The sequence below is a fragment of the Sardina pilchardus genome, chromosome 18, assembly GCF_963854185.1.
Source record: "Sardina pilchardus chromosome 18, fSarPil1.1, whole genome shotgun sequence".
Taxonomy (NCBI): Eukaryota; Metazoa; Chordata; class Actinopteri; order Clupeiformes; family Clupeidae; genus Sardina; species Sardina pilchardus.
The window spans coordinates 30,322,739-30,334,068 of NC_085011.1; the positions used below are offsets into that span (position 1 = coordinate 30,322,739).

General features: G+C 42.0%; 2 protein-coding genes across 3 annotated transcripts in view; one reads left to right on the top strand and one right to left on the bottom strand.

Annotated features, from left to right (window-relative positions):
• Positions 1–4,003: 4,003 nt before the first annotated feature.
• naa38 (N-alpha-acetyltransferase 38, NatC auxiliary subunit) lies at positions 4,004–6,018 on the bottom strand. The gene is made up of 3 exons (XM_062519526.1): positions 5,872–6,018; positions 5,181–5,349; positions 4,004–4,400 (listed from the first exon to the last, which is right to left on the bottom strand). The coding sequence occupies exons 1-3, from the start codon at positions 5,923–5,925 to the stop codon at positions 4,285–4,287; spliced, it is 339 nt and encodes a 112-aa protein (XP_062375510.1). The 5' UTR covers positions 5,926–6,018; the 3' UTR covers positions 4,004–4,284.
• A 4,490-nt stretch (positions 6,019–10,508) lies between these two features.
• The window catches only part of fgfbp3 (fibroblast growth factor binding protein 3), a 1,798-nt gene continuing 976 nt past the window's right edge, over positions 10,509–11,330 (top strand). Inside the window, exons 1-2 of one of the 2 annotated variants that reach the window (XM_062519710.1) lie at positions 10,509–10,581; positions 11,034–11,330. The exon at positions 11,034–11,330 is cut by the window's right edge and continues 976 nt beyond it. In XM_062519710.1, coding sequence (XP_062375694.1) covers positions 11,177–11,330 — 154 coding nt within the window. In that variant the 5' untranslated portion in view covers positions 10,509–10,581; positions 11,034–11,176. Of the gene's footprint in view, positions 10,582–10,902; positions 10,922–11,033 lie in introns of those variants that run through there. The other variant, XM_062519711.1, reaches the window with a different exon arrangement.

Sequence of the window (11,330 nt, forward strand, 5' to 3'; positions counted from 1 at the left end):
TGATGAGCACAACCCGTTGTCTTTCAAACCGTGTCTGTGCCTATAGGCCAACGCTCCCTCAAAACCCCGCCCCAGAGCCCTCTGCCTCGCCCGCGTTGATTCAAAACACATCTCTGCGTTGTGATTGGTTTAGTTGCCATCTGCCAGATTCAGGGCAGTGTTTTCAAAATGTACAGTGGTCCGAGGCCAGACCCAAATGCAGGCAAAACATTTTGCCGTCCAGCAGTTGGCGCTGGTTTTCCAGGCTAAGTGAGAGGAGTATAGGGCCAGGGAGAAGAGCAGGCCCAAGGAGAGGGCAAGTTGGAGGTGTAAGAATGCGTGGTGGTGGCATTCCAAGAGCTGCAAGAACAGTAGTCAGTGATGAAATTCGTGCCACTATCACTGACTATGTAATCAACGGTCTTTCACTAAGAGAGGCTGGTGGAAGAGTGCAGCCCAATTTGAGGCGGTCAGTGGTTGCCTCCATTAGACGCATCTTTCAACAAACCTCTTTGGATGATATCAGATGCGATGTTGATAAAAACATGTGGCCTAACCCAGAAGATCACAGAGATTAGATACAATAATTTTGTCTATAATATTTTTTTTTTTGTCAGATTTCCAGTGTCTTGGTAAAATTTAGTTAGAGTTAGTATTAACAAAATGTGTTTTTGAAAAGAAAATGATCGGAGTCTGTGTTATAAAAAGTATCTGAATTATGGGTAAGCGCTTGTTAGCGATTGAAAACAATTATATATGTGTAATATATATATATATGTATATGTAAAAATAGGCTACCTGTCCGTCCACAGTGAAGATCTTGAGCCAATCCCTTGTCATGTAGAGCAGTCTTATTTATTTGTTCCTTCTTGTGATGACATTATGGGAAACACGCATGGCTACATCAAACTACTCTAATTCACTATTCTGTATAGGCCAGGACTGGTTACAGTAGCCCACTTTATAAAGAAATGAGCTAAATTTGCTTTCAGGAAAATACAATGTATGGCAAGGTAGTTTTTGCTCCTGGGCATTGATTAATTTTGGGTATAAATTGGCAAAATGTTCACAAACACCAAACACTTGGCAAAATGTTCACACCAACCACTGATCGAATAAGGAGATTGAGTTTTTAGATATCATGCCCAGACGCTGAAGTGAGAGTAGCCTACATTGCAAACAGGCCCTCCCCTGTACCCTGATGACTGTTTTCTCCTGGAGTACACTATAATCTCCGCCACCGAGCGGCTGATGACACTACAACGAGCCCTCGATGACGGGTGGGCCTCGCGCTGACGAGCGGGCAGATATAATCTCCAGAGCTGCTTCTTCTGCAATCAGCGCGGGTCGCTGTCTCTGTTTGAGGTGATTACAGAGAGCGGGCCGGCGGTGCTCCGCGCTGACCCCACCACTCACGCCTCAATGACAAGGAGCGAATCAAGTCGTGAGGGAGCTTGTGTTGGATGGCGGCGCCCGGGAAGGCAAGCCACACTCCGACACCTCTACATATAAATGAATAGGACAGGTCCTGACTGGGAGCGCAGTATCCATGACGACCCTCCAGTAATAGACCCTTTTGATTCTTAACCATTGGAGACCATGCCCACACCCCCACCACCACCACCTTGATTGCGGGTACTCCCACAGCATATGAGAGTTCACAAGATCTGCCTCATTATGTCTGTCCAAGTCAGTTCATGTCTTGCTCCTTGTAGTTTACAGCAGGCTTGCACTGCAATGCACTGTCTATTCAATTGAAGCGAGTTTGCATCCTATCAATCTGAAAATGTCTTTGTCAAGCTAGATATCCAAGCATGCTTGATTTTTTCCACACTTCTGTGTTTGTCAGTTGACTAACAGTGGTGAAATAAAAATGAAAATGAAAAAAAAAAAAAATGAGTCAGCATCTGCAGCAGAGATGAATCAATCTATCAGAAGAGTTCTCAAGGACATGTTAGTCCTTAAGAGTATGGTGTGTGGGTGTGTGTGTGTGTAGTAGGCCTATGATTGATTTAGAGATATTAGCTTCATAAGAAGCTGTAGAATATTAAATGAAGTGGGGCATTGTAATTTTCTCATTCATCCTTTAACAATTATATGACAAAGGGTATCAGCACTCTCAGGTTTTCCTCTAACATTAGGTAATTAATCAGGCTTGGTCCGTACATTTGTCCGATCAAGATAAAATACTTGCAGTATATATATGTGTGTAATGGCATAAAACTAAAACATATAGTGCATTTGCATCAAACAGAGTTGCATGTGACATCTGCCTATATGCCAGGCTTTTCCTGGAACGCTCTTTAACCAGCTCATATATTTCCGATGGAACTTCAGCAGTGTTCAGTGAGTGAACACAAAAGGAGCAGAATATAACATTACATTACATTTAGTAGACACTATATTTAACAGAATATGACAGAAACGGCTTGACACTCCACAGGAAATACTTCAGCTGGCAGAAGAGCCTTTTGTGACCAGTAAACTCAGCTGTAATAAAATGAGAAAGATAACAATTCATTACCCAGTGTTCTGTTCTAAAGATATAAAACCCCTCTGTGATCATCATAACCTCCATTGGGACAACAGGGGAACAACAAGTGCATTCAGTGAATGTTTCGAAAAGAGTGTGTTTAACACAACCATGTTCAAAAGACTCGGGCCGGGTGTCCTTGCTCAATCGGCCATATTCTTTTAGAGATGTGTTGTTCATGAAACTACCAAGCCCAAGGACATGCATTCCCTGTATACAAGGGACACAGGTATTACAGGTACATGCAGAGATGTTAGGCCCCCAATATTTTGCATCTTTCAAGCAAAATTCATTTACATTCTAATTTCTACCTCATCAATCCCAATTTAATCCTCCATAAAGACGAAGAAAAGATTTTAGAAATCTTACAAAAATGTGAGATATGTTGAAAATTCTAATTAGTGTGACACATGGACTAAGGTTAAATATGTGCAGTTTCAGTGAAGCAGTGAAATAGTCTCATGGATGTGTGACTCTTTTTCTGTTGGCTGAAATGTAAAACCTAAAGTCTGTGATTCTAGTCAAATACACTACTCGCTTGCCCGCAATTTCCTCATCGCAATCCATTGATGGTTTTGCGGCCCAAAGTTTGAGAAACACTTCATTACATAGCAGACCCTATGGGACCTGGTCCTCATAATCCATAACAATTAGTAAGCACATCTCGCCTTCATGATGATCAACTATACAAGGTCTAATGAAGTTAAGCCCCTTAAGGGATGAAGTGCAAACACTATACTACATGTAAGACCCCATGTGACCTTAACCTTCGATCCTATGACTTAATATGTACTAGTGCAGAGCCCGTAGATGTGGCATTTTTTGTTCGTATCACATGAAATTGGGCACTGCACACACTCGTGCCATTAGGATGACACCCACCAAATTTGAGAGCAGTCGGATGAGTGGTTCGAGAGTTATGCGTGGAACAGACAGACAGAGTGACACACAGACAGACGTTCCTTGCATTAAGAAGAAATAATAAACAAACCATCAAGACTTTATGAATGACTGCAATGCTTGATGAACAGCACTCACGCCGATTGGGATATATCATGTAAACACTGTATTAGATGAGGGATATCCTCTGACTTTGACCCCCAACTCATTGACGACCAAAAGCACCCATCTAGGCTTTGTAGTGATTAACTGTGCACAGTTTAAGGTGCTTCATTCTCCTTGGGAGGTGTAGTACTCACTCATTCTGTAAAACATGCACTCACGTGACCTTGCCGTTTGACCCCACAACAATGAGTCCCTAATGAGTCCATCTCGCATCTGTAATGTTTAACTGTGCAAAATTAGAGATCCTTCCGCACCCAAGAGAGAAAGAGCACTCCCGTAGTGGACAAAGCCATGCGCACAGCTGCATGCACAAAGGGACGACCAGAAAACGGTATGCCTGCCAGCCCACTAGTGTGGGCAGAGGCATCATGCTCCAGAATGTGCCACAGACAACATCTCTATGCCAAAAATGACAACAAACATCCATCATTTCACAAACTTTTTTTCATTACAATATAAAACACTGAATATGTTGCCATACAGCAGCATTTTTGCAGTTCACAAACTTGGATGAGTAAACCATTTGTAAAGGTGAGTAAACCTCTCAGTTCCACTTGTCCAAGAAAAAGGTAATTCCTTATCTCTTGGCAGTCTTCAAAGGCTGACATCTTGAACTCCAGTCAGTTTCTGTGGACAGTGTATCACTGCAAATACATACGTTTCCACAGCCATCTAGAAGCTGAATGCTGTCTTTCAGAGGATAGACATCACATCCCTTGGGAATTGTTCACTAAACTTTCAGATTCCACCTCAATGGAGACAACATGGTGCCCTGGAATCATGGCCAGGCCCAATACCCTTGGCTCCCCTTGAGAGAATGAGTCTGCAAAGAGAAATGGGCTGTTAGAGTCATAATACTGATCTAGCTCCAGGATATTCAACAAGTGGTACATGGCCAACTGGTGATTTGTGATGGCATTGCTGGCGGCCCCTGACAATATGTTACATGTAGGGCTACTATCACAATGGGAATAAACTCTTTTATTCAGAGGAGGTCCTGAAGGTGGTCAAGCAAAAAAAGTGTTTTCAGTTGAAGGCTATGCCAAGTAAGCTGTTAGAAAGACAGATACAGAAAGGCTCTTTTACCCACTGCAATAGCACCTTATAATGACTCCCCCCTAAGCAGAGTGAAAGGAATAACATTTGAAATATGTATGTTTGTATGTATATGTTGGATGCCGTGTCTGTATAGCTGGGATGAATAAAGTATATCTATCTATCTATCTATCTATGCCTCCTGAAGCGCTCGGCATGTAGGCCATAGGGACTAACGGTGTGCTGGTGTGCCGTCACTCAACCAAGCACATCAGTGATGACTTTTGAACTGACAAGCATTTGATTAATAAATCGATTTTATTGAGTGGCACCAACAACCAACAATGCCTGATGATAATTAGGCACGGCACTAGCAGGGAGTGCAGAGTTGTCAAAAAAAGCAGAGTGTGTCACACCTATGTCAGTGCTTATGTGTGGCATTTAGTCTGAATGATGGTCCCCCGGTCACGATCACAAACACAACCAGCTGATCTAGAGGCTATCTGTCTGTGCTTTCTTACTATTCAGTAGTAAACACTGAGATTCCTAACAGGTAACAGCAGCCCACCTGTGGATTTGAGGAACTCCTGAGCAGAGCCGAGAATGACATTGCAGTCCCGGTCAGTGCACAAGAACAGTCCCACAAGAGTGCGGCCATCGGTCATGCGGATCCGCATGTTCTTGTTCAATAGGCTCTCCAGCTTCAGTCTTGCCATAGAGTACGAGGACTCCTCTGACTAGATCAGAGATAGACAATTAGAGAGAGGGAGATGATGATGATGATTGGTGATGATGCCTTTCATTCATTCATTCATGTTTACCAGACTTAAACTAATTTGGCTATTATTTATAAATGAACTAAATATGTCAGATGAAGTTTATCCACTGCCTGTCTAAGAAATCAGTACAAATTCTCTGTTTTCAACCCATTTAGTCTCATGATCACGTGACAATGTGTTTGCCTACAGATGACTTAATTTAGCTGACATCTGTCAGCTTCATAGTTTAGGCTACACACAGCCTACCTATTCACTATATTCAGAATTTCTATTTGGCGTTTGTGAGCACAGTGATAAACTACTCCGCAAACACTGAATTCATATAATACAATCAGCAAACACAGGATAATAATTATGATATACCAAATGCAAGAAAGAAAAGCTAAACCACAGTCAGTCTCATTTGAATGCTATGCTACCTAACATCGGGTAGATTTCTGAACGCTACATTTTAACTACACAATATCATGTTAATCTTGCCTCCGATTGCATGTCTGATCCGTTTTCTTCGTTTCCTGTTGCCATCGTCGGCATATTACAACCTAAATGTGCACAATTTCAGCACTGGTTTTATGCTAATGTTATGTTCGACACATTGAAAAGCAGCAGCCGCGTGACACTAGCGACAGTAACGTAAATTCCAATATGGTCGCCACTCACTAATCCTTCGAAATAAAAGTCATAACTTCCGCATTATTTTTCAATAGAAAACGTTAGAATAGAAAATACAAAAGGTTAAAAGAAAAAAAACGTGAAGTTGAAAATAATTAAAGAAGTAATTTAAAAAAAATACACCATAAAATGCTATATTAATTTCTACCATATTGACTGTTGAATGAAAAAAAAAGTTTTGCAAGGTAACTTTCGACAACTCTGTTACAACATCAAGATGCCCTTGCAAGTTGGAGCAGCATTATTCATGTTTTGTGGAAACCATTGAAATAGCCTAGACTCTCACAACTTCTACTGTATCTGATTTTTCGCCGCCATATTTTCGCTTATTGTCGCTAGCTCCACGGAATTACATAGAAGGATCTCATTCTTCTTCTTCATGCCCAGACCTGCTGCTGCTGCGTTCATTATAGCGCCTCTTAACATTGTGGTGGTATATTCTAGCCGACATGCTGGTATAATTAAAACCATGCGTATTTACTGTAATCTGTCTGTGTGTTTCTGCCCATGACCCTGTGATGAAATTTTGAATTTCTTTTTGAATTTTGACATTTTGAATTTCTTTAAAATGTTGTCACATGTTAATAATAATAATAAATAATACATTTTATTTATATTGCGCTTTACATCAAATAAATTATCTCAAAGTGCTACAATGCATACACACAGACACGCACACACACAAAAAAAAGGATAAAAGTAACACCATAGAGCAGGGCTCTTCAATTAGCGGCCCGCGGGCCGGATCCGGCCCCCGAGATACTTTGTAGTGGCCCTTGAAGTGTTGGCTGATGTTATATGAGCAAATCCTTATATTCGGTAGAGACATAAATAGCTGGTGGAAAACACGATATTGGAGGTAGCCTACAGCGATAGGCTATACTGCGAGTAGCGCTTATAAATAATGTTATGTGTGGTGCGTTGCCGTTGTAGGCTACTGTGTTATTATGCAAAGACGTTACTTGTGCCTTTGCTTCGTTTTTACGCAGCGTCACCAACATGTTGACGTGCGCCAAATCCAAGTTGTTTTCCTCAAAGCATGAAGCATTTTTGGTGCATGAAATTTCACCGGTAGTGTGCCTCTCCAGTCCAAGCAGATCCTCGCGAAAACATTCGCCACTCGTAATGTAGCTATTGGAGCAAATAGTCGGTTTAAAAGTTTAACTTTGGTGGCATCAGTTCTTTAGCTCTCACTCGCTCTGAAGTCCTGCAGCCACTGCACCTCAGCCAATTGCACGTAACGTTTAGAACGAGTTGAAAAGAAGTTCCATCTGAGCTTAGTTTCAACGTAAATTGCCACTACGATGGAGTATATAAGCTAACATTTTGACGGGTTGCACCACGCAAATAGTTTCAGTGTGAAACGAATACACATCCATCGCCTTGATGTCAAGTCACATTGATTTGTGAACACGTTCATCCCATTTAAATGGTGGGAACGTTAAATGTACAAGTATGTTGAGAAGAGTTACATATGCGACCGATTACGCACATTTGATTCATTTGAACACTGTTTGAAACCTGTTTGTACCCATTGGAAATTGTATGGACCTAGCAGTTAGCCTACTGCGCAAAGCTCAGATTGTTATATACAACTCAGCTCAGCTGTTAATATTATCACAGATTTCATATTAGCCATGTTAGTAATGTAGATCCAGTGTCACCTTCCCAATGTTTGCCTACCACTGTGGTAGTGTGGGCCTGTGGCAGAAATATTCCCAAAACACAAATACAACAAAATAACCACCAAAAAACGATATTATGCTCTTACAAAATGCAACATATTAGCAATATAGATCCAGTGTCACCTTCCCAATGTTGGCCTACCACTGTGGTAGTCTGGGCCTGTGGCAGAAATATTCCCAAAACACAAATAACCACCAAAAAACGATATTACGCATTTACAAAATGCAACATTTGAACACATATTGGTGCTGTTTTTAGTATCTACATTTGTACGTGACACATATTTCAAGCGGTATTTCTCCGGCCCCTCAGTTGTGATACTTTTCATGAACTGGCCCCTATTACAAACTAATTGAATAGCCCTGCCATAGAGGATGCTTGATATAGACCTACAGTAGGCTATGCTGTGCTATTATAGGCTACGTCTTGTCTTAAAATATTATGTAGCCTAGGCCTAGAGACTTCTAAAGGATTTTAGGGGTCAAGAAACGCTACCACTTTACATGCCCCTCACCCGAGTGCTTCACAGACATATTATTCATATTACAAGACCATATTTGAATATTGTTTTCAATAGCCTACACATCATGTGATTTTTTAAAAATCAAATTGCACCCGTCACTTTTGAGTCCTCACTCCAACTGTGAACTAAATTCCATATTGAATGTATTTTGCAAAGCAAAACAAATCTAGTTATACACACACACACACACACACACACACACACACACACACACACACACACACACACACACACACACACACACACACACACACACACTTGTGATTGGGACAAACTTTTTATTATAACTATTATTATTGCAATGTATGTAAAGCACATCCTTTTCTCCATATTGATTAAAATAATCAAACAAAGCAGCAGTGTGACAAATGCACAGTTTCTGGTAGTCATTCAGTCAGATCACTCAAAGTGCTGCTGAGTGCTTCAGAAAAGCTCAGCTGTTTTTCTTCTTGATAACATGAGGTTGATTGTAGACCTACTTGTATTATTGTTGCCTTCCAATGCCTGTAAAAAGCGGCATGGCATATTTCAGCTGAAGAGGAACAGTATCACTTTAGGGCTGGTGCATTTGAAATATGCAATGTGGTACTGATTCTTAGAGAAGCCTGTTGAGCCGTAGGTAAAATAAACTAATCCACTGGATTATTACATGGATTATAATGTTATGCAGGGCATGTACAAAGCCTTTTACTGTCATGGTTATCAGCCATATTTTCTTCACTCACTATCATAGGCTTAAAACGATTTGAAATATCTCTCAACTGTGGAGGAACAGCGCCACCTAAAGGCGGGTGTAATTTCAGACGAAGATCATGATGGTGCTGAACCCTATATGCATGTCAGTAACTGGGCTGGTTCTGTTATGAAATCCTGGTGTGCCATAGGCCCTTTATGATGTTAGCTAATTCATGGAACTGCCTGAAAAGGCAGCTGTGGCCTACTGGTTAGTACTCCGGGCTTGTAACCAGACTGTTTGCCGGTTCGTTCCCCGACCAGTCCATGGCTGAAGTGCCCTTGAGCAAGGCACCTAACCCCTCACTGCTCCCCGAGCGCTGCTGGTTGGGCAGACAGCTCACTGCTCTGGGTTAGTGTGTGATTCACCTCACTGTGTGTTTGCTGTGTGTGTTTACTAATTCAGTTGAATTGGGTTAAATGCAGAGAACAAATGTCCCTCACAGGATCAAAAAAGGATATATACTTATACTTATAAAAGATTACCTGAATTGAATGTTTGTGTGACCCTGCACGTAACTAAAGGAAAATGACCAGTAGGCTATCTGTTATGTGAGATGCACTTGTTATGGACAACATATTATGAAAGTCCATGGAAGTATTTATTTATTTATTTTGAAATATAAAAGCATCAGCTTTGAGAGAGACCCAGGCATTTCTATTAACTATGTCAACCATTTCATAACATTGTGAAAGATTTAGTCCTTGATAAAGGACCCCACAAACATTTTTATTAAATATGTGAACTATTTCATAGTATTGTGAAAGCATTGTCCCAAAGATTGTCCTTGAGAGACAACGGGGAAGAACTATTTCAATGGAATGGCATGAATTGTAATTGATGTGTCATTTTGATTATGTCAGTGAGGTCACCACTGCTTAAATGCTTAAATCTTGCTTCCAGTATTTAAAGTTTTGAGATTTTTGGAGAATGTTACATCATAATTTTGGAATTCACACATTGCAAAATCGACAGTTCTTTGCTTTATTAGTTACTTCCTTTCCCTTCTTTTTGCATGTTGAAAGCAAAAATGTATTTACTGTAGAAAAGATCTATACAAGACATCGCCTTGCATCTGACACCAGTGAAGACATTATTTGCAGTTGTTTTTCAACTACAGCAAAACATTTTAATATGGCTCTGTCAGCTGGGTCCAAATTAAGCAGTAGTTATGTTCTGATCACATTGATATTTTAATTGATAATGTTTGGTACATTTTCGTTCTACATGTCCATCGGAGGCTGTGTATTGTGTCGGGTAAGTTCCCCCCACACCCCACACACCACACACCGAATGGCAACACAGACAGGCATAGTGGAAGGGGGGTTCGAGGGGGATGTCTGTCTTTAAGATGGGGTGCAGGCGGTGTGGGGGGGGGTATTTGGGAGGTCGGGGCAATTCCCTTTATTCCCCCTCTCTGTGCCCCCTTTTCACCCCCTCCCCTTCTCCTTCTCTCCTTTATCCCTCTCCCCCTGGCTCCCCCTCTTTCTTCTCTCGTTCGTCCCCCCTCCTCCTTTTATCTGAGACTCTCCAGGCTCCTCTCACACAACCCAGCCAACACACAGACCATCCCGAGGTAAGCTGCACATTCTCCACACACTCACACACGCAAACCACAATAAAACATTGAGTGCTTTTGCTTCTAGTGTGCGTCTAACTCTAAACAGACATCTATGTGTTTGAGGACAGTTTCGATAAAAGAGCTTTTATTTTTATTGCAGTAATCAGGCAGTACACACAGATCATGGCCATTGTGCCCCATGTTTAGACAGTCTTTAGCTCTGTGGTTCCCCTCACAGCAGGTGGAGTTTGCATGTATAATTGATGCTGACCCGGTTGTGTCCATGAGCAGAACAAAGACTTCTCGATGTTTTGAAGTAGTGCTCTCCTCTCTTGCTGTGTTTGGAACAGTTTAGGTCAGTGCAAATATCATGTTCTAATTGCCCATGTGTTTTTAATCCAATCTGCTCATCTGACCCCTGCGTCTCTCTTCTCTCTCTCTCTCTCTTCTCTCTCTCTCTCTCTCAGGTCGTGCAGGTCCCTCGCTCCCACTGAGACACATTACTGATGCTCGGCTGCAGCTGAAGAAAGCACTTCAACCCACACACACACTCGCACACACACACACACACGCACAGACGCACATATAGAACCGTGTGCCCTCCGTGGCCATGCAGCCCTTCTGCAGTCCGCTCTTCCTCCACCTCACCCTCGTCCTCCTCCTCCTCCCCGTCCTCCTCCTGAGCCACGCCACGCTGGCCGAGGCCAAGAAGAAGACGCAGCCGCCCGCGTCCAGGTCCGCCGTGCCGGGGTCGGGCGAGCTGA